The 21,994-nt window shown below is 49.2% G+C and overlaps 1 protein-coding gene across 1 annotated transcript; it reads left to right on the top strand.

Annotated features, from left to right (window-relative positions):
* Positions 1-705: 705 nt before the first annotated feature.
* Positions 706-21,798, top strand: GAS2L1 (growth arrest specific 2 like 1). The gene is made up of 6 exons (XM_039332614.1): positions 706-1,345; positions 4,697-5,373; positions 12,574-12,681; positions 14,754-14,850; positions 16,565-16,898; positions 18,158-21,798. Exons 2-6 carry the CDS (start codon positions 4,720-4,722, stop codon positions 19,782-19,784), a joined length of 2,820 nt encoding a protein of 939 aa, XP_039188548.1. The 5' UTR covers positions 706-1,345; positions 4,697-4,719; the 3' UTR covers positions 19,785-21,798.
* Positions 21,799-21,994: the final 196 nt, after the last annotated feature.

Below are 21,994 nucleotides of genomic sequence, written 5' to 3'. Positions count from 1 at the left end.
CCACCCAGACGCCCTGGACCTCCCCCTCCCTCGCTTGGCTCTGTGTTCCTCTGTTTGTGCTTCCAGTGAAAAGCAGGGGGTTTCCATAGCAATCCCCATCTAAAGAGGAACCAAAAAGAGCCCCAGGACTCTACCGGGTTTTGAACAAGTCTCTTGTTTCAACCTTAGCAACTCTGACCTGAATCCAAATCCCAGAGCTGGATTCACACAGTACTCTGGTTTGGATAATGCAGGGATGCTTGGTTGTGTGAACACAGCTCCCGTGGTTTGCGAACCCGGGTTGAAGTGTGGGTAAAGGCAGAGATTGGGGATAGGGGCATCGTCTGAGCCAGATCGGACCCCTCTGGTCTCTTGAGCTTGCACAGAGCGTTTCTTGTAGAATAAGCAAAGGATCTGCTTCCCTATTCTAGAAGTCGGAATATTATTTTTTTTTTAAAAAAAAATGGCTGAGGAAGGATACCAAGGCCTGAGCGCCCATCTACGATTCATGAACTGAGAGAAACGGGAGGCATCCATCCGGGAGCCCATCAGCCAAGCCAAGGTTGCCTCTGAGCGCGGGCAGAGCGCCTTGTCGCGGCCGCCCGCATTGCGCAATTCTAACCCCTCCATCTCCCTCCCGTCTGGCCTGCCCCCCCCCCCCCCGGCCGGAGCAATGCAGCGCTGACCCGAAGGAAGCGGGGCGTGTTCGGCTCTTGATCCGGATGAGATCAAGGCGCCGGCCGCGGCAGGCGGAGCCGGAGTGGCTCCGGTTTGCGCAGGACCTGCTCGGCCTCGCGCTCGACGCCTCGGGCTCCGGAGGCGCGCAGTCCCGGCGAGAGCTGGCCGGGCTCAGTAGCCAGGATACCCTCGGGGAGCCGGGGGCAAAGGCGCTGCTAGGGTTCCCCTCCTCCCCTTTTCTTCCTCCTCCTCCTCTTCTCCTCCTCTCGTCCTCCTCTTCCTCCTCTTTTCGTCTTCCTCCTCTTCCTCCTCCTCCTCTCTTCCTCCTCCCTCCCTCCCTCCCTCCTCCTTTTGCCGGGCTGGCAGCTCCACCTCTTCCTTCGCCTGGAGCCGCGGGATCCCGGGCCAGAGGCTGGGAAGCTGGGCAGCGGCGGCGGCGGCGGCGGCAGCCCCGTCTCCGCTCTCCTGCCTTCCGCCCGCTCGGCGCTCGAGGGAGCCCCCAGCACCCCGGCCGGCTCTCCCCTCCTGGTCCAGGATCCCGGCGGCGGCGGCGGCGGAGGGCAGCCTCGCACGTGGGCCGGGCGGAAGGGACGCGCGATGCCGGACCGGCCGGGGTGAAGCCGGGCGCGGGGGGCCTCCGGCCAGCCTGCTGCGAGCCGGCCCGGAGCGCCCCGACATGGCCGGGCAGGTGAGTCGAGTCGGGGGCGGCGGGACTCGCCGATCGCTCTGCGGCGCAGCTCTCGGGGCGCGGGGGGGGGTCTGCGCCCCTCCCGGCGCTTCCAGCTGCGCAGATTTGGCCGGGAAACTGCGGCGCCCGCCAGGATGACTTGCAGGTGGGAAGGGCGCCCACGACGGCTCCTCGCCCGCCCGCTGCCCGCCTCCGCCTGGAGGGCAGCGCGGGCCCTTTGGAATAGGGCGGGGGACTCGCTGGAAAGCCGGGGAAGCATGGGCACTGGAGTCCCCGGAGGAAAGATCTTTGGAGCCCATCTAGCAGGAAAGCCGGGGAAGCATGGGCACTGGAGTCCCCGGAGGAGAGACCCTTGGAGCTCTTCTGGCAGGAAAGCCGGGGAAGCATGGGTATTGGAGTCCGGCTTTCCTGCCAGAAGAGCTCCAGGGTCTCTCCTCCAGCTGCCCCCTGCGTCCCAGCCCTGCGCCGTCCCCCGTCTGGCTACGAGGTTTGCATGGTTCCGGAGATTGGGCGTCTAAGCCGCGGCGGGGGCTCCCCTGTCTGTCTGTCCGTCCATCTCTGCCTGCCCCCTCCCACCCCCGCCTTCCCGAAGTGTATCCCACCCCCTAGACGAGAATGGGCTCTGGAGTTGCTGGCTGGGGCTGGATCCCCCTCATTCTGCCGACGGCTTCTGTCATTCTTCCCCCTCCCTTCAGTAGTTCAGAGGTTGTATTAGCGCGACGGCCGATCGGCTGCGGAACGGGGGAGAGGGCTGAAATAACCGGGATGGAACAAAGAGGTGGGAATCGGAGGGATCCGGATGTGGGAATGCCCCCCTCCCTTTCCAGCAACCTCTCCTTCCTTGTCTGATTGTCTTGGTTTCGCTTCGCTCCAGGGCTGTAATTTTGTGGGGAAGGGGCCTTATTGGCCCTTTGCTGGCCGCTCTTCTGGGAAGGTTGCAAATAGGGATCACATGATCCCAGGATGCTGCAACCCTCATAAATGGGCAGGTTTTGGAGCAGGAAAAAAAGGGGGTAGAAAACCTCCATCCGTCCATCAGCACTAAGAAATCCGAAAGAAATTCTGGCACATGGTAGAAAAACAGAAGCCTCGTTCTTGGGCAGGGATGTCTTTTGGCACATTCCTGGGCACAGCATCTGCTTATTTGTGCAGATGTTGGGCAGCACCTTTTCCGAGTAACACGTTTTATTAAAAGGTATGTGTGCTGTTGTGAGCAGCAGCCTTTTCGTGAAATGTGTTACTCGGAAAAGGTACTCAGTTGACCCGTCTTGATTTTATTTATGCAGGAAACTGATCTCTGTAATGAAATAAATGAGACATAACATCCTGGAAGATAAAGAATAGAATAACAGAACAACAGAAGTTGGAAGGGACCTTGGAGGTCTTCTAGTCCAACCCCCTGCTCAAGCAGGAGACCCTATGCCATTCCAAACAAGTGGCTTTTCCAGTCTCTTCTTGAAAAGAAGGATGGGGTGAGCTCCCGTTCCTTCCTCCAGCTCCTGCCCACCTGGCAGTTCGAAAGCATGCAAATAGGTACCACTTTGGCGGGAAGGTAACAGCCTTTGCATATAGCCATGCTGGCTACATACCATGGGAAATTGTCTTCAGACAATGCTGGCCAAAAAACGGAACTGAGCACCGTGCCCTAGAGTCAGACACAAGTAACAGGAAAAAACTTTATCTTTTTGACCCTTCAAAAGTAAAGGCTGTCCCTGGAATCCTGCAGTATCTGTTTATTGCCCTACCTTGAAGGGTTGATGTGCATCACCCGGGACTGTTGTGCTCAACCTATGAGACTTGCTTCAAAGGAAACCAGGTTTATGCACGACACAATTTCTAGGCAGGGTCTCTTCCAGTACTGGGCTGGAGGGAATTGTGAGAAACAGCACAAAGCACACACACCCACACCCTCTCCTTCCAACGGGCTCACAATGGCAATTGCAGCTCAGCAAATCCTCAGCTGAATACACAAGGGTGACTCATCCTCTAGCAGGCAAGCAAGCAACAACAACTTCCTTGCCTATGTCCAATCAGTGGGACTGCTGCTTTCCAAGGAAAAATATTCCCAAGCATCCATGGAAACCCCTACGCCTGTTTGCCCGTGGCCCAACCACCATCTTTGTAGACAGATCCTGGATCTGGGATGTGCTTTAGCAAGAAGAATTCCTGGTTTAAAGAAAACGAGAGAAGATTTGGTTTTAACCAAAGTTCTTTGTCTCTGTATATATTTGTTTAAAAAAAGTTTTAAAAAGTTTTTAAGGAGCTCTGTAGCCCTCTCTTCTCTGTGGCCGTACTTTGTGGTGCTATTCAAAATGAAAAAGAAGAGGTACAGATGGAAAGCAGTCTGGAAAAGGACAAGAGAGGTGTGGAAAGTTCTGTGTGCAGGCCAGGTGTGCAATTGTTGCTCTCAGTTCTGGCTGTAATCCTGTTCTCACATGTCTGGAACTAAGCAGGTTTGAACATAAAGGCTATGTCAAGTCAATCTAAGATTAATGGCTTCGGTGAACACCATAGCAGCTTCTATCCGCTCTAAATTTAGAGCAGTGTTTTTCAACCTTGCCTGCTTTAACATGAGTGCACTTCAACTTCCAGAATTCCCCAGCAAATTCCCCATGGCTGGCTGAGGAATTCTGAAAGCTGAAGTCCACCCATCTTAAAACAGGAAAGGTGGAGAAACATTGGTTTAGACTAGTCACTAGAGTGTCCAAGTTAGTAAGATCTTCTCCTTTGATAAAACACAGATGGTCTGCTTCCCATGTCCCAGCAGGTCAAAAAAATCAAGATGATGGACATGCAAGTGAAGATCTGCTTGTGTTAATAAAAATAGATGGGCTTCAGCTGCATAGTTTAGCAGCCTTCAGGCCACACATTTAAACAGCTTGGGCTAAGGCTTAGCAACTTACTTCCCCACCCTGGTTAATGTTCACCTTGGTTAGTTTTATACAGGTCATCATGTTGTCTGAACCCATTCTATTTGCTTAGTTGATTAATCACATTTTAGCATGCGGGCTGGGGGATTCTGGGAGCTGAAGTATCGTATCTTCTATATCTTAAAAGTTGTTTCCTGCTTGACCAGAGCGTTGGACTAGAAGACCTCCAAGGTCCCTTCCAGCTCTGTTATTGGGTTATTCTGCCATGATTTAGTGCATGGAACATAAAATAATGATTCAGTAACCAAGTCACTTAGGTGAGTTGGGCTGTGTAGAAATGGGATAAATAAATATGTTTTAGGCCCGAGCTGGTTACTATGCTGGATCGGCTACAGGATTAATAGAGAGAACAAAGGAATAACGGGGTGAGTCTTTGCCGCTTTGATAATATCTGATATCTCCCTTCCTCCATGCCCAACAGTGACCACGCCAAGACTCTGAACAATGGCTGAGCCTAGCAACATCCAGTCAGCGGCTTCTAAGAGCATCCGTCCATTCCGTTCCAGCGAGGACTATCTCTACGCCATGAAGGAGGACCTGGCGGAATGGCTGAATACACTTTACGATCTTGATGTCCAGGTGGAGAACTTCATGGATGCCCTGGAGATGGGCTACGATCTCTGCCAGCATGCCAACAACGTCAACCGTATCGCCCTGGAGTTCCAACAGTCGAACCCGGAAACTGCTTCTCACATGAGAATCCCTCAGAAGGAGGTGATCTTCCAAGCAAAGAACGTGGTCCCTGGCTCTTTCATCGCTCGGGACAACATCTCCAACTTCATCCAGTGGTGCCGTCAGGAGCTGGGCATCCAAGACGTGGTGATGTTTGAAACCAACGACTTGGTGTTGAAGAAGAACGAGAAGAACTTCGTCCTTTGTCTGCTGGAGGTGGCCAGGAAGGGCTCCAAGTTTGGGATGCTGGCTCCCATGCTCATCCAGATGGAGGAAGAGATTGAGGAGGAGATGAGGGACCACCAGGTGGTCTGTGGAGAGTTGAAGACTGAGCAAGTGATCGAAGATTTGGGGCCGAAGTCTCCCGTTTACTTGAACAAAACACAGAGGATAAGCTTGTGTGACCTCAAGAATCTGGATGAGCTGGTGAGTTCTTGCGTTCCACTTTGGTTTTATTTATTGAATATAGCTGCATCTTCCTCCTTTTCTTCGACTTTTCAAGACAGCATGTTGAGCTTCCTCTATCATTCACATGAAGTCTTCAAGATTGGCTTCTGGGTTTGGACCTGGCTATTCCAATCCAAGCTGGCTCACTTCCTTTGTTCTATTTTTTTAAAAAGTTTGTAGCTGAGAATGGATGTAGGTAAGGGGAGATGGCTTCTTTCTTCCATCTGGTGTCCTCCAGATGGAATGAGGACCCACAAGTCCCCTCTAAGAAGTTGTGGAGATTTTGGGAGTGCATTTTGGTCCCAATACCACTAAATGATCCCAGGTTGAGAAAATTGTTGGTGGTTTCTTTGAGATATTCTTGATGTATGCCAATGTAATTCTTTTTAGGGGGTGTGTTAGTTGTGCTGTATTGGGTTGAATGGTAAAGTTGCGTGGATATCCATTTTGTTGGAACTAAACTAAACCCCTTTGTGTTAATTACAGAGGTTAATGCCATCAAACAGAAGCTGCAAAGCAAGAGTCATGAGCCATTCCGATCCCTGCCCTGCCCTTGCCCTTAACAAGAGTTATACTCATTACAGGACTCTCAGTGGCTCCATCCAATTCTGTAATCTGTGTTTTAAATTAAATAGATCCCAATGTTTGTAGGATACGTTAAATCCTCTGGTCTAATTCAGTTGGGCCTGCAGGCTGGGCCACCCCATGCTCCAAATGTGTCTTGGCTGTTTGTTTGTTTGAAGTTTTCCATCCTTTTCTTCAACCTCTGTGTTCCTCTTGGCTTTCTCTTTGATTGATGCTGTTCTTGGATTTGGGGGCAAACTGGCTCATACAGTATTGGATTTGGGGGCAAACTGGCTCATACAGTATCAATATGCCTCTGGCTAGCTTGATAGGAACCAGAAGGAGCTGGATGGGAAGGAAAGAGAGAATCAACTCTGAATGAGCTGCCTGTCACTCAGAGAAGACCGGAAATTGTTGGCTACAAAGACTATCTCCTTTGGCTTAATATTAGCCCTGTTTGCTGGAGGAGATGGGAGATAGGAAGGTGAGATAGGACAATTCTAGATTTAGCTTTTATGTAGTTTAGAGCTTTAATTGTTCTGAGAAGTGCTTTTCCAGTTGTGGTTTCAAGCCTCTTTAAATATTTAATTCTGTCAACATTTCATTGTTTTGGGTGCCTTCTTTTTCCAAAGGGTGTTTGTTTTGGCCGTCTTTCTCCTGCATCATCTTTATGCCTTTTTATCAGATTTGCAGACTCCTTAATCTCTTTCTCCAACCCTATCTTTAAATAACCCTATTTATATAAACAACCCTATCTACACAAATTTATTTCACTGGTGGGAATCGTCCCTTTATTCTGTCTTTTTAAGGTATGTTACCGCGATTGGCAGCTAACAAGGACTCAATTAAAATGTGACACTAAAGGGAGAAAGAATTGGGAGGCAGGAATTAGACAAACTCAGACATACATTCATAGTTACAAACTTTTATGGGCGAACCAGCCAAACAGCACCAGTGGGCTGTCAAAAGACGTGATTATTTAGCAACATGAATAAATGAACACCAAATTCAGCATATTGTAAAGTCAGACTTTTCCTGATCCATGTTTTGCCTCTGCATCCTTCTTGTCACACCTGTCATTTGCATAGTTTTACTTTATCTCACGAAGAAAGCCATTCCAAAAAATAAAATTGGAGGAAGGAATTAGGGGTGGGAAAGAGAAAAAAAAATCTCTCTTCTGCAGCACAGAAAATGCTTATTGTTCCTTCTGAACATTGCCCTGTGCCTTTGAACTGAAAGACCTACTGTCTATTTATTTAGGTTATATTATGTTCGTTTAGAGTTGGCTTCCCTAAAGCTGCTACTTTAAGCCACAAGTCGTTTTGGCCCCTGGAGAAAATGTTGGTCTGCTGCATTCGTCACCAAGATGTCACTTTTCCATCTTCTCCTCCACCCATGTCAACAAGCAGACATACAGCCCATAATTTTGAGACTGAAATAGCAGAGAATAACAGAGACATTCATCAGTTTTTCTTCATGTGGATAAATGTCCCTACGTAGCCAAAGGGTGAATATAGGAGGAGGATGGAAAATGAGAAACAAAACCAGGATATTCTCACAACCAACTGAAGAAAAAAAATGTTGTGTATAGGAAACTTACACCGTGGCCGTAAGGCAAGGACTACCTGTATTTCCTCTGCCATGGTGGTCTGTGACACAGTTTTAGGGGTTCCCTATAAGCCTGTCCAAATTTAGCTTGTCGAGCAGATCACGAAGTTGTGGGAATGCAACCGCTCTTGTAAAAACGGGGTTTTGAAAAAATAATCCTGAGTAATTTTGTCTGTGAAGAAATACTGACCACGGTGTCAGGGTTGAGATTTATCTTCTACTTCTGACATACTGTAGCTCTTTAATGGCCCACAATGCTCTTTCTCAACCATCTCATTTGCTGTACCTGAAGGGGAACACGTCGTAATAACATGACACAACCTTGATGAAGTCACTTCTTCCTAACTGAGCAAGCCTCACGGCTAATTGAAGTTTTATAGAAGGTGGTTGAGTCAGCTGATGTCTCTCTTTCCTGGCCCGTCCTGGATAAATTGCTGCCTTTATTTTTAGGTGTGGTATTCTCAGGCCTTTTATGGTTTTGCTAACACAAACTCGCCCCAAGGTACGACACACCCACTGTGCAAAGCAGAGAAGCATTCAAAGACGGAAATGGGGGTATTTTCATGTAAAGGGAATCCTCTTAAGAATATTCATAGACAGTTCTGATGACAGAATCCATTGGGCAATCTTTGGCTGGACTTGAAGATGAGCAGTTAACCTACGCAGGCTTTTTTTTGTTTTAATATAATCTTGAACGGAGAGCGGGGCCTGTAAAAGTTGACACTTTCTTGGCTGGATAGAATTTGCTCACCTATTCACTAAGTCAAAGGAGAGTCCATCTGTGATGAAGAGGATGAGAAAGGAGGATAAGAAAGAGAAGGGAGGGAAAGAGAAAAAAAGAAAGAAAAAAAGAAAGAAAGAAAAGAGGAAAGAGGAAGAAGGAAGAGAAGAGAGGGAGGGAGGGATGAAAGAAAGAAAAGAGAAGGAAGGGAAAGAAAAATATAATACAATACAATACGGATTTCTATTTTCTGAGTTCAGATAGGATATCTCCTTGCCACAAATGTGGGCATTAAAATTAGGAATGGCATTAAAGACCTAATGAGATCTTCATTGGGGGAAATGCTACAAAAATCTGCCTTTGATGTTTTTACTATTTTTGGGGGTGGGGTGGGGAGACCTTGTCCTAAAAGAGACTGGACTGACTCTTGTCTGGAATGGTCTAAAAGGTCTCTCCGGCTTGAGTAAGGTTCAGACTAGAAGACCTCCAAGGTCCCTTCTAAGTCTGTTATTCTGTTATATCCACAAAGACTAGAAAGCTGCTTTTTTTTGAAAGAAGGAAGGCTGGAACAACAATGCAAAAACCCTTAGAAAGCTGCTCTCCAGCCAGATCCAGAGGATTTTTTCCACCTCAGCTGGTCTGAAAAATCCTTTTCCCCCCCCTCCCCGCCCCCTGCGAGGGCTGGTTGGGACTTGGTGCTGGTTGGCTTCCCACTGGGGCTGCAGTGCAGTTTTACTGGCTGTTCATTCATCTGTCTCGGTGTGGGTCTCTCTTCTAAGCAACCCAGTGTAAATAAATTAGCTCTCCAACTTCGACTGGATGCTTTCCAGAGCCCTGTCTGGTGCAAAGGAAAAAAAGTACAAAGTGGTCTGAAGTGTGTGTGTGTGTGTGTGTGTGTGTGTGTGTGTGTGTGTGTGAGAGAGAGAGAGAGAGAGAGAGAGAGAGAGAGAGAGAGAGAGAGAGAGAGACTTCTCCCTTCAGTCCAACTTTGATTTTATACATTTACCATGTCGTTTTCTTGCAACCACACGGAAGACATTTCCCATTGCCTTTCACTCCCCAGCCCATCCAGAATTCTGGCATCTTCTGGCAACCTGCCCTTCGAATTTTCGCACACTCCAGTCCTGTTTGATCAACTGATGGTGTTAGAATTGGGTTTTCCAACTTCAGCAATTTTAAGCTTTCTGGACTTCAACGCCCAGAAGTCCCCAGCCAGCATACTTTATTAGGTGTGGACTTCAATTCCCAGAGTTCCCCAGCCAGCATGGCTTAAGAAGCATGGACTTCAACTCCCTAGAGCCAGAGCATGCCTTAACACATGTGGGCTTCAACTCCCAGAATTCCACAGTCAGCATGCAGGCTACGGAATTCTGGGAGTTGAAGTCCACTCGACTGAAAATTCCCAAGGTTGAAAACCATAGCTTGAAGTCCTAACCAAGCCCAACTGTGCTTAACTCCCAAACCTGGGCACAGTTGGCAGGAAGTGGTTTTCGTCATGAGCCAGTCTGGAGAGGACAGGAGTAAAGGTGGATCTTTTCTGATTAAGCTTAACATTCCTTTTTAATTTCCAATTCCTTCCCTGCCCTGATTCCTTGCTAAATCTGCAACTGGCAGATGGGTGACCTCTTTGTTGCGTGCCAAGGGACCGGACTCAGCTCCCCACTCCCAGGAGCTTCCCATCCGATGCTAACCAAGAATCGGCTGGTCTTGGAGATGACCCTGCTCTGCAAATAGACAGCCATCTGCCAAATTCCTAAGCCCGCTGGATTTAAATCCCTTTTAAAGGATCTTTTTAATTTTGTTCTTTTATTACAGCGATGGCACCGGGGAAAATATCAGATTTATCCCTAGGAAGATTCTTCAAGCTCATTATTTAGAGCCAGATGCTGTCATGGGGTCTGCTTAGAACACAGAATAACAGGAAGGGACCTTGAGGGTCTTCTAGTCCAACTCTCTGCTCAACAAGGAGTCCTATACCATTTCAGACAAATGGTTGTCCAATCTCTTCCTAAAAACCTCCAGTGTTGGAGCACCCGCAACTTCTGGAGGCAAGTCGTTTTGCTGATTGATTGTCCTCACTGTCAGGAAATTTCTCTTTAATTCCAGGTTGCTTCTCTCCGTGATGAGTTTCCATCCTTCTTTGCTTCTTGTCCTGCCTTCTGGTGCTTTGGAGAATAGCTTGACCCCCCTCTTCTTTGTGGCAACCCCTGAGATATTGGAAGACTGCTATCATGTCACCCCTAGTCCTTCTTTTCATTAAAATAGAACTATCCAGTTCAGCCAGCCGTTCCTGTTCAACTGATTTTTGTAATGGCTTTCTTTGCGTCTTAGGGACGTGTATGAAACAGGAGGCAGGCAAGGAATCTGAGCAAGTGTTAGGATGGCTCACAGCAAAAAGTCTGAATTGAACAGAGCAGTACTTTTCAAACTTGGCAACTTCAAAATGGGGGCACTTCAACTCCCAGAATTCCCCAGCCAGCCAACCAAGATGATGAGAAAGGAAGTCCAAGTTGCCTTTCTGGAAAAAAGCTCTTTGGGGACAGACTGGGTCAAGCTAACTGAGGTTGGGTCTTGGCAGCGAAGAAGGAGTTGGAGAGAAGGGTCTTCTTGGGACCAGACAAATCAGACAACTTTTGTCTCTCCCTTCTCCCCCCCCCCGCCTCTTCTGCTCATAGACCGAAGGAGACGGCTTGTCGCGTGTCAGTGGGTGAATTGAAAGATTAATCCACTTTCCACCCAGCTGAGTTGTTTGGAAATGAATGCCTTAACATTTCTTTCTGGTTCGTAAGAGTCCGGCTGTCTGCCCAACACTTTGCTTTTATGGGCATGGGGCAAACTGAGCAGGAACTGGGAAACACCCTCACTCGCTTCCTTTCTCTTTCGGTGGGAAGAAACGATCTGTCACCCAGCCCTGCCAGGTGCTCTTTTCCCAGGGATTCTGCAGAGACAAATCGTTTTTCCATTGGGGATGCTGGACTCAATTAACGATGGTTGAAGCTGCCAGAAGAGCAAGAATCAGAGAAAAGAAGAAAGAAAGAAAGAAAGAAAGAAAGAAAGAAAGAAAGAAAGAAAGAAAGAAAGAAAGAAAAGGAGGACGAGGAAGAGGAGAAGAATTATTCCCAGAATTCCCCAGGCATCATGGGCGGACTTCATCTCCCAGAATTCCATGCTAGCTAGCTAGTCCACATATCATTAAGCTGCCAGGGTTTCAAAACAGGGATTTAGGGCGACATGGACTTTGAATTCTCCCTCCGCCCTAACTAAATATTGTTGGATCAGCCCTGCCAGATTTTTTTTCCTCTTGTTTTGGGCAACTACAGTGCACTAAATGTGGGAAAAAAAATGGGTTGCTTTCTTTCTCTCTTTCAAACGAACAGGAAAAAAAAATCTTTTTCTTTGCTTTCTGTTTCCTCTGCTAGCAAGAATCCTCCCAAACGGACTTGGAAAATTCCGCTGATCAATTTTGTTCCATCCAGGGACCAAAAAAAAAAAGGGGGGGGAAAGTGTTCCTTTTCCCACCAGGACCTTGCTTTCCTCGCTTGTGCCTGGTTTCAAAAACAATGACCTCATTTTCCCACGTCTCCAGGTAGCTTTAGAGAGGCAGACTAATAAAAACCCAATAATTGAATCCTGGAATTGGCAAAGAGGAGAGAATAATCTTGAGTCAACACTGGAGGTGGCTGATATCCACAGATTTGGGATCTGCAGCCCCAGGGCCTTTTGGAAAGAAACTTTAAAACAAGCACTCTTAATGAAGCAATAAATAATTGAGCGAGCAAGCATTTCTCAAGCGCTTTTATTGTTGCTGTGAGAGACCGAAGGTGACACCCTTGAAAAAAAACAATGAACCTGTGGTTTATGGGTTTGGAGATTAGACCAGCAGATAATGATAAAAAGGAAGTGAGAATGGATAACATATAAACGCTGTAAAAAACAAAAACAAATTAAAAGCCACTTTAATACCACTGTTGCCTTTTCTTTTTCTTCCTTTACATTTTTTTCTCTATATCTTTTTTTTTTTTGCTTGCTTGCTTATCTCCTTCTGGGCTTTTCAAAATTTGTATTGTTTTTATTCTGTTAAAAATTTAAAAAAGAAAAAAGATGACACCCATGGAAAATCTTGTATAGGCAGTCCCTGACTTACGACTACAATCGGGTCCCAATTTTTTTGTTGCTAAGCGAGACCGTTGCACTGTACCTGTAGCTGGATGGGTTATTTGCTGCCTGATTTAACCCTTGTGTTTTTCCTCTGTTTCTCCAACCCGGTTTGTTTTCTCTCCTTCCAGGTAAGGGAGATCCTGGGCCACTGTACCTGCCCATCCCAGTTCCCCATGGTCAAAGTCTCGGAGGGCAAATACAAAGTTGGAGACTCTAACGCGCTCATCTTCGTCCGAGTAAGAGCTTCTGCAACTACTCTCTCTCCCTTTGTGCCAGGAGAAAAGCCTGAGATATATTTTTTTTCCATGCTGCATCCTATATTTTTAGTGGAGGGGGGGGAATCATGGTATGGGGGGAGAGTGGAGGCAGCTGTGCTCATTTTCACATGCCCGCAGAGCAGCAGGAAACAGATGTTGGTAGCAGAGCATCTGCAGAAAGCTAATGACCCCCTTTGCAAGAGGCTCCTTCGTTGTGTCCCTGTTTGAGCCACCCAGCAATTCATATCCATGGCAATGGAGACTCGCTCCAGCTGTTTTAGGGGACGGCTCTGCATTTATGCCACTTTGCTGCCTCCCCCCCCCTTCCCCCAATCCTTCAGAAATAGGTTTTTCTTCAGAAAAAAAAATAACAGTCTTGGGGAAAGACAGAAGGCAGGGCCATGGAATGGGCAAAGCAGAGTGGGTGAAGGAGCTGAGCGGAGGGTCTGGAAAGCACCAGCAGCCACGTCAGATCCACGGATCATCTGGCACAGATTTATATAAGCCGGGGAGGGGTGGGGGAGGTAGGGAAGGGAACGGGGGGGGGTTGGCCCAGAGCAAGAGGGAGAAATCAGGCCAGGGCTAAAGATCCTTGGAGAGGCTTCAAAAGCTGTCTCAGGTCACCGTTCCCGATCTCTGTACAAAAATCCTTCCCTGCTTTCTGTCTTTGCACCCCAGCAGAGGCCAAAAGGGACGGAGGGGGGGGCTTCATCCCACCCACCCCCATATCTATTGCATGGTTCCAGCCACAGTTTTGATATTATGCACAGGTACATTCCCTGGACCCTCCTACAGCCCTGTTTTTTCACAACCTAAACCTGTGCATTTGCAGACAGATGTTACCTAGTAGGGTAATGAAACGTCTGCAAGAAAACCATCAAGCTCAAAGAACATCAAGACCCCCCCCCCAGTCCTTTTTCTCCTCCTCCTCCTCCCTCAGTTCCTTCTAGCACTGATGATGTTACCTAGTAGGTTAATGAAGCATCCGCAAGAAAACCACCAAGCTCAGAGAGCACCAAGGACCCCACAGTCCTCCTCCTCCCCCTTAAAACTTGGCATTGGGATGTTGCTGGGACGTTGTGTTTAATCACCATTTTGAAAGCAGGGTGTGCAAGATCCAGAAGGATTGGTTAATTGCTTCAACGGCCTGTTTTATCCCCTCTGTCTGCTTACCCAGGCTTTCAGATTAAATTTTCTAAGCCTGTAAGATCAAAGTGAAATCTGCATGGTGGATGGAAGGAAGACATTTCCCCGGTTTCGAACGACAAAATTCTCCTTCATTACGACGTGGTTCTTCTCTCTCTCTCTCTCTTTTTTTTTTTTTGCGGTTTTAAGTAAGGATGGCTGCAAAACAATCCCTGAAAGATTTCGGAGGCCTGCGCGAGAAAATAGCTCGGATAAAAATAAAAGTCATAACCGAAGATAATCTCCTGCCCTTTCATGTTATTCCAGGCGGGATTGTTATCCTGTTGTACGGTGCTTAATGACAGAGATGGCTTTTTAGGGATAAGTTTACACAACCAGCTGCTGCTGTTTGATAGCGTGTGCCCGCAAAGGGAGGACCATCTCTGAAATGGAGAGATTTGAGATGACTATTGTCTGTTTCAAGAAAAGCACTGAAATTGCAGCCTTTAAACTCTGGGTGTTTCAATGAAGCCTTTTTTTCCCCTTGGCAAGCAGTTCCAAAGTCAACAAGTGGCCTTTGAGAAAAGGTTCCACGCATAATCTCACAATGTACAGATGGTTCTCACTTACGGCCAAAGGAAGTGTTGTTAAGCAATAAGTCAGTTTTGCTCCATCTTACGACTGTCCTGGCCACAGCTGTTAAAGGAATTGCCGCAGTTATTAAGTCGGGGACACCTTTTTTTTCCGTATCGTCGTAACTTTGAACCATCCCTAAATGAACGGTTGTAAGTTGAGAATGACTATCTGGCAAAGCCAAAAATGCAGAAGTGTTATTTGCCTTCAGAAGATGACTCTACCAGCCTGGTCCAGTTCAAGCAACACCTAAAGTGGCATAACTGTCAGATGTTATTTTAATTTCTTCCTAGGTTCTCCGCAGCCACGTGATGGTCCGGGTAGGGGGGGGCTGGGACACGCTGGAGCATTACCTGGATAAGCATGACCCTTGCCGGTGCACTTCCGTCTGTAAGTACCTGGGGGGGAAGGGGGCTTGGTGTCGGGGAAAGGAATGCAAGTGTCATGTGTGAGGAATCAATAAGTTCCAGTTAAGATAATTTATTGCTTATGCATATACAGGTAAGCCCTCAAAATACAGCCACAAGGGAGCCCAGAATTTCTGTTGCTACGGTGGGCAGGACACGTTGCTAAGTGAACCTTGCCTCGTGTTACGCCTTTCCTTGCCGCGGTCGTTAAATGAATCACTGCTGGGGTTAAATTAGTCACGCGGTTGTTACGTGAATCTGGTTTCCCCGTTGACTCTGCTCGTCAGAAGATCGCAAAATGCGATCCCATGATCCCAAGGTTAAGGCGTCCTTGGCCAATAGCTCCCATGGCTAGTAGCTACTGCCTGTGAAGCACATCAGGCCGGGCCCTGAGTTCAAATGCTACCCTATGCATATCTGTCTCTGTGTGTGTGTTTGTGTGTGTGTGTGCCTGATGCTAGCTCAAACAAATAGGGGTGGGGTATCAAAGTCAGCAGCAAAAGAAAAAGTTGTTTTTAAAATTTCCTTCCACGTGCAAAGCGTGACGGTGCTTTGGACATGTGCTGAAATTTTAGGAGAATCCAGCGTTTTGGGAAGAGCCCAGTTCATGCTCTCATGTATCCCCAAGGGGTTAACTGGAAGCTCGCTGTGAGAAGAAGGCAACAGGAAGCAATATTCATCCCCAAAATGACATAATTAAAAGCTCTCTTCCAACTTGAAGGCTCAGGCAAGATGTTGGTTAGAGGCAGCATTGCAGGGGCGCCCCCTGGTGGCTTGTAGCCATCAGACATTCCTTGATATATTTTTTTCCTTTTTAAAAATATCCACAAGGCTTGCAGTTCCTCTTTTGACACTGCAGCTTTTTTCCCTAAACCAAAAGGCCTCTTTTTTAAAAAAAGAAAAGAAAAGAAAAGGAAGGAAGGAAGGAAGGAAGGAAGGAAGGAAGGAAGGAAGGAAGGAAGGAAGGAAGGAAGGAAGAAAGAAAGAAAGAAAGAAAGAAAGAAAGAAAGAAAGATAGATCTAGGCTCATATCAAAGACTATTTGATCCATCCTGCAGCTTTTTCTAATTAGCAGAAAATTCCTTTCCTATTCAGACATCCACTGCATTACTGTACTGCAGACAAGATTTAACTCCCAACAAAGAGGAATCTATCAAGTTTCAATATTCATTTTGAGAAAGGCACCTTCTCCACAACTCAGCCAAAAGATCACCAATGAGCCATCCCCACTCCATGAAAGCAAAAACCTACAAAGAACAGTTGCAGGAATTGGCTACGGCTAATCCAGAGAAAACAAAGAGTAGGGAATGACGTGACAGCAACATTCCAATATTTGAGGGGCTTCCCCAGAGAAGAGAGAGGTCAGCCTATATAATCATAATCTATTAGCCAGTAGAAAGGCTCAGCTCCTCCCCTAGTTTGGAAGCCAATCAAAGCATACAGATGAGTTGGGTTGGCCAACTTGGGGACTAAACACAACATGCTTTTTTTCCTCCTGTTCCTCTTTATGTCAAGTCCTCAAGGAAATAAGAACCAGTAAAGAGTTGTAAGAGAGCCAGCTTGTCCTCGTGGTGAAGGCACCAGGCTAGAAAGTGGGAGGCTGTGAGTTCTAGCCCCACATTAGGCGCAAAAGCCAATCATCACAAGACTGAGCCTTGTGGCTGACTTATTTGGACATTCTTTCTCACTTTTTGCAGCTCATCGTCTGACCCAGGGTCGAGGGCTCGGCTTCTCCCCCCAGAAGACCAGTGGCCTGGCCAGCCCCCAAGCAAACAGCCCCACCACTCAGCGTCGGGCTGAAGCGGTGGCTCACTTGGGGGAGAAACGGCTCTTGGCTGGAGGGGACCCGACTCAGCTCAAAGGAAACCGTCCTCCCACCAAGAGATCTGGGACCGCGACCCCACCCAGGCAGGGATCGCTGGTTCCGCCAAGTGGGAAATGCAGCGCGGCAGGACAGGGGGGTGCCAGCCCTCTACGGGGGTGCCCGTCCCAAGCCCACCAGGAGACGGGAGAGTCCCATCTCCCCGTCAGGTAAGACGTGCTGAAAGGGGCTGCCTCTTGAATGTCAGGATACAGTTCTTGTCGTACGTTTGAAGACAAGAACTTTATCCCAAGATGTCCCAAAGAAGCTTTTTCACGAGGCAGCTGGGCTTTCTTGTTTTTTCCTTTGAAGACGTTTCACTTCTCGCCCAAAGGAGCTTCTTCAGCTCTTCTTGGATGAGAAGCAAAACATCCTCAAAGAAAAAACAAGAACGTTCCGTTGCCTCGTGAAAAAGCACCTTTGGGACAACCATGACCTGGATAGACTGAGAATCTCCATAGACACAAGTTTGGGGACCCCTGGCTTAGACAGATAGCAGAAGAGAAGCTGTAGCCATCCCCAGCCAGGTGCTGGGAAAACAGAAAAGCCGCCAAGGGTGACTCACCCAAACCACAGAAGCAGGCTAAGGCAGAGAGCCTGCCTGATGTGATGACAGTTTTTTTCCAGACTGCTTTCTCAGCCAGAGCTATGAGCAAAGAGGAGGCTCTCTGCATATCTCTTCCACTAATTGCTCCGTAATGGGCTTTAAGTGGAAAGGGTGGGGTAAAACAGGAGTTTGAAAGAGAATAGGAGCCCCTTTTCAGACACCAACCTTAGGAAAAAGCAGACGCTTCTCCCTGGTGTATCGGCAAAGAAGCTTCCAGATTCCTCCTGTTTTTTGTTTTATATTTTGCTGCTGCTGTAGATTGTGGCTCTCTTCCTACCGTGTCTGCCAAAGGGCCTGGTTTCCCTGCAAAATTTGGCAATTGCCCAGTTTCAGCAGAATCTCTGTTTGCTAGACTTGCACGTCCAAAGTGTTAAATTTGGCACCTTCGTTAGACTTAGAAGGGACTTTGCCAAGCTTCTGCCTGAAGGCAGGACAAGAAGCAACGGATGGAAACTCATCAAGGAGAGAAGCAACCCAGAACTAAGGAGAAACTTCCTGACAGTTAGAACAATTAACCAGTGGAACAGCTTGCCTCCAGAAGTTGTGGGTGCTCCATCACGGCAGGTTTTCAAGAGGAAACTAGACAGATATTGTCTGGAATGGTGTAGAGTCTCCTGCTTGAACAGGGGCTCGTACTAGAAGACCTCCAAAGTCCCTAGGATTCTAGGATTCTTGAAGGGAGGGAGGGAGGGAGGGTGGGAGGAAGGAAGAAAGAAAGGAAGGAAGGAAGGAGAGAAAGGGAACAAGAAGGAAGGAAGAAGGAAACTTAAATGCAGAGAGCAAAACGTGACGTGTCTTAAAGGCTGCCGTTCTTTCTTGCAGGACCCCCAGAGCTAGGCGTCTTTCCGGAGACAGCGATTCCTCCTCCTCCTCCTCTATGCACAGTGCCAGCTTGGGAAGGAAGCGGAACGAGGAGCCCAGCCTGGAACTCAGGAAGGAGGCTGGGAAGCGTATCTCCGAGGGGCCAGCCTCCCAGCTCCACGCCAGTCCCAAACGGCAGCCAGCCAGCCGGAGTCAGTCCCGAGACCGTCTCAGCTTGCCAAAAACCGTTGCGGTGCCCAAGAGGATTGAGTCAGAAGAGCGTGGCCGTCCCCGCATGGCAAGCCGGCCGAGCAAGCCTGGACCGCAGAGCCCTCGTCCCCGGGCCCGCAGCCAGGGAAGGCCTGCAGGAGAGCCCATGCTGCTGATCAGCCGAGCAAAGGATGGACAGCACTCTTGGACACGGGCAGACGAGCCCAAGGAGAATGCCGGGGGCTCTGGAAGAGCCACCCCCAGGACCAAGAGCCCGGCAAGGGGTCACCTGACCCCGGTGGGTTCCCGAAGCCCTGCCCCCATCAAGCGCAGGGGTTCCCTGCCCGCCACAAAAATGGCCAATCCTTCCGCCCGAATCCCTCCGCCAGCCCCAGGAAGACAGCGACAGCCCTGCTTGCCCAAACAACGGGGGGCCGTGAGGCAGCTGCAGTCGGGGGAGAGTGGGCCCTCCAGACAGCCCAATGAGGACACTTTGGGGCAGGAGCTGGAGGCCATGGCGCAGGCTTTCCACACCCCGCTGCGCCTCGATCCGAGCCAGGAGCAGCAGCTCTACCGGCGCCTGGAGGAAGAATTCCTGGCCAACTCTCAGATGATGGGTTTGGAGATGGAGGAAGAGCTGGACCCAGGCAGCCAGGCCTGCGATGGTGCCCGGCTCTTGCCCCCCAATCCGGACCAAGGGACCGCTGACTCCGCGTACTGCTCCTCCAGCTCTTCCTCTTCCTCCCTCAACGTCTTCAGCAAACACGGTCTCCAAGTAGAGGAGTCCAAGCGGAAGGCAGCCCAACAGGTGACCGGAGGAGGGTCTGAGCTGGGGGATTTCCACAATGGCTCGCTCGAGGCTTCCGAGCTGTGGGATTCCTCTGGGTCTCGTGAGCGAAGGAGCCGCTGGAGGAAACCCGTCCTTTCCAGCTCGTCCGATGAAAGCAACTGCTACCTGGGTCTGAACGACGTCCAGGAAGTCCAGGAGGGTCTGGAGCTGGCCGAGCCTCTGGTGGATAGCCCCTGGGCTCCTGGGGAGCCGGCCCCTTCCCACACGGAGCTGGGACCCTCCCTGCAGGATGGCACATCTCCCTCGGCCCCTATCCTGGAAGAAGTCGCGCTCCCTCCCCAGCCGTCCCTGGGGAAACCCGACCGCGTGCCTTCCAGCTACCAGATGAAGCTGCGCCCGCAAATTAAGCCTCGTGCCGACTCCCAACCGGACAAGACCCCCTCAAAAATCCCCACCCCCCTCAGCTACAAGGCTTCAGGAGGACCCAAGGTTCCAACAGGAAGTGCCTCGTCCAGGGACAGCCCAGTCAAAGGCCTATCTGAGCGCCGGGGCTGGGCGGCCTTCCAACACCTCTTCTCCTCCTCCTTTGGGGAGTGTCCCGGGGGTTCGGTGGAGTCCAGTGTGACCGATGAGGGGGCTTGGGCCTAGGACAGCCCCGCCCACCCCTCCTATCCTCTGCACCTGCTTCTGTGGTCCAGCCCTCTCTTTCTCCAGCTGCTTCCTTGGACCTCTTCCCGCTGTGACTTTGTCGTATGCTGCTGTCCAGAAGAGCGTTTTCTTTTTCGGTGACGGGAGGAGAGAGGGACCAGGGGCGGGGTGGGGGAGAAAGCCTTGGATTGCAAGGGTCTGTCCTTCTATATTTTATTTTTGGAGTGAGGCTGGGAGATGGCAATGCTTAAAGTGCAGTGCTGCTGGGGCTTGGGTTGCATGTATGTTGTTGTTTGGGCTGCGTACGTGTGAAACGCTTGTATGGGGAAGTCCTTTAACACTGGATACTAAAGGGAGCATCAGGGTTAATATTCACTCCCTTGGTCTGTCACTGTCCAGCTTCTGCCATCTTGGTATTTCCGTAGCCGTCTAAGCTCAGAACAAGGAGTCCTTGACTTACGACCAGAACCTCTATCACTGTGAGGACTGTTAAGTGAATCACACCCAATTTGACTACCAGTTTTGCTACGGTCATTAAGCAAATCCATCCACCCCCTTAGAATCCCCCTGAAAGGGCCACAAACAGCAATCCCTTGAAACCCCCTCCGTCCCAGAGGCTGCAACCACAGTAAATATACTGGCTGTCAAACATCTGAATTTGGATCACATGACAGTCATAAGTGTGAGGATCAACGTGGAACCATTGTTTAAAAATGATCGTAAGCGGAGGACTTATTTGTAGCACGTCTGTCGGTTTGTCGCATTTCAGCAAAGCTCGTGTTTCTTTCAGACACCTCTGGAGAGAAAGCCCAGCACTAAAGCTGACCCCAAGGCTTAACCTGGTTAGCCATGAACCTCATCAGAGCTTCTTCCTTGTGGTCTGGCGCTGGCGTACTATTCGAGCGAGGTGGAAAGGCCACCATTTTCGGAAACAGGGTTTTAAAAAGCAGAAAGGAGGGTGACTTTGACCGCACAATTGCAGTTGCCATATTGATTTTGGGGGGACCTCTCCTCCCTCCCCACCCCCACGCCCCTGCCCCTATTTCTGGCCCTCCAGCCAGGGAGGCAGCATTGGCGGGTCTACGACAATTTGCTGCAGGGCAACTCGCTACGGGACAAGAGTGACACTAATATCAAAGAAACTGTGGGACAGAATCATTAAAGAAAGGATGCAAAAGGAGGGACGGAATGAAATGCGAAAGGCACCAATTAAAATATTTTTTTAATTTATTTATTTTAAATCATTACACAGAAGTGTTAAATTGTCCTGTAGTGAGTTGGCCGTGGCAAGTTCTGGCATTGGCATGGATTCAGCATTCAGCTACGTGAGGATTTGGAAAAGGACCGTTGTGCACTTGGCAGGGCGTTGTGTAATGGAGCGGCTGTCCCTTTCATTTTTTGCACACTCCCCTTGCTTCTGGGCAAGGCTGCACAGAGTCGGAAGAGTGCCTTATGGGGTAGGCTTGGTTGGGGTTGGGGGTGGGTGGGGAGGGAATGCCGAAGGACTGCCTGGAGAAAGTGGTTTGACTCCAGTTTTCTGGCTCCCGTTTGGAGTCAAACCTTTCTCCCTCTCCCCACAGGAGTGGCCGTAGTGGATTCACACAACAGACGCTTAGTGGCACCTGGCTAAGATTCTTGAAACCTCGGGAGAAGTTGGGGAGACGTTTGTGGGACTGGATAGAAGGGACGCCCCCCCCATTCTGCAAGGCAATCGTTGCACGTGGCAAAATGTCGGGCTTGGGCAAAGTGGCCGTGTGAGTGGAAAGAGGGGCAGGGAGGGAACGCTGAAGGCTTTGCACGTGAATTTCTTTTTGGCAGGGCCTCTCTCGGCCTTCGCGACCCTCACTGCCCCCTTGTCACTGGAGGTCTGTTGAATAATCTATGCATATTTATATGAGTAATAGGGAGCCTGGCTCTCCTCCCGTAGAGTGCCTGCTATCCACCCCCGTGAATGTAGCTGATTAAACTGACCTGCAGATTCCTGAATTCAAACAGTAAAGACTGACACATCGTCTGTTTTGCCCCGCCCCTTTTTTGTGTGCATGCGTGTAAATGGGTGTGTTAGTATGGAAGGAAGCTGTGCTTCAGATCAGAAAAGTGCACAGATTTTATTGGGGTGGTGCAGGTTTGGGCAGCTTTCCTTTGCTCTCCCTCCCTTCTCCCTCTCTCCCTTTCTCTCCCTCTCTCCCTCCCTGGAGACTACTCTGTAC

Source organism: Crotalus tigris, unplaced genomic scaffold (genome assembly GCF_016545835.1).
Source record: "Crotalus tigris isolate CLP2741 ecotype Arizona unplaced genomic scaffold, ASM1654583v1 scf7180000024461.5605484, whole genome shotgun sequence".
Lineage (NCBI taxonomy): Eukaryota > Metazoa > Chordata > Lepidosauria > Squamata > Viperidae > Crotalus > Crotalus tigris.
The sequence above is the reverse complement of the archived record's forward strand: the minus strand, read 5'-3'. Positions and strand labels throughout refer to the sequence as shown.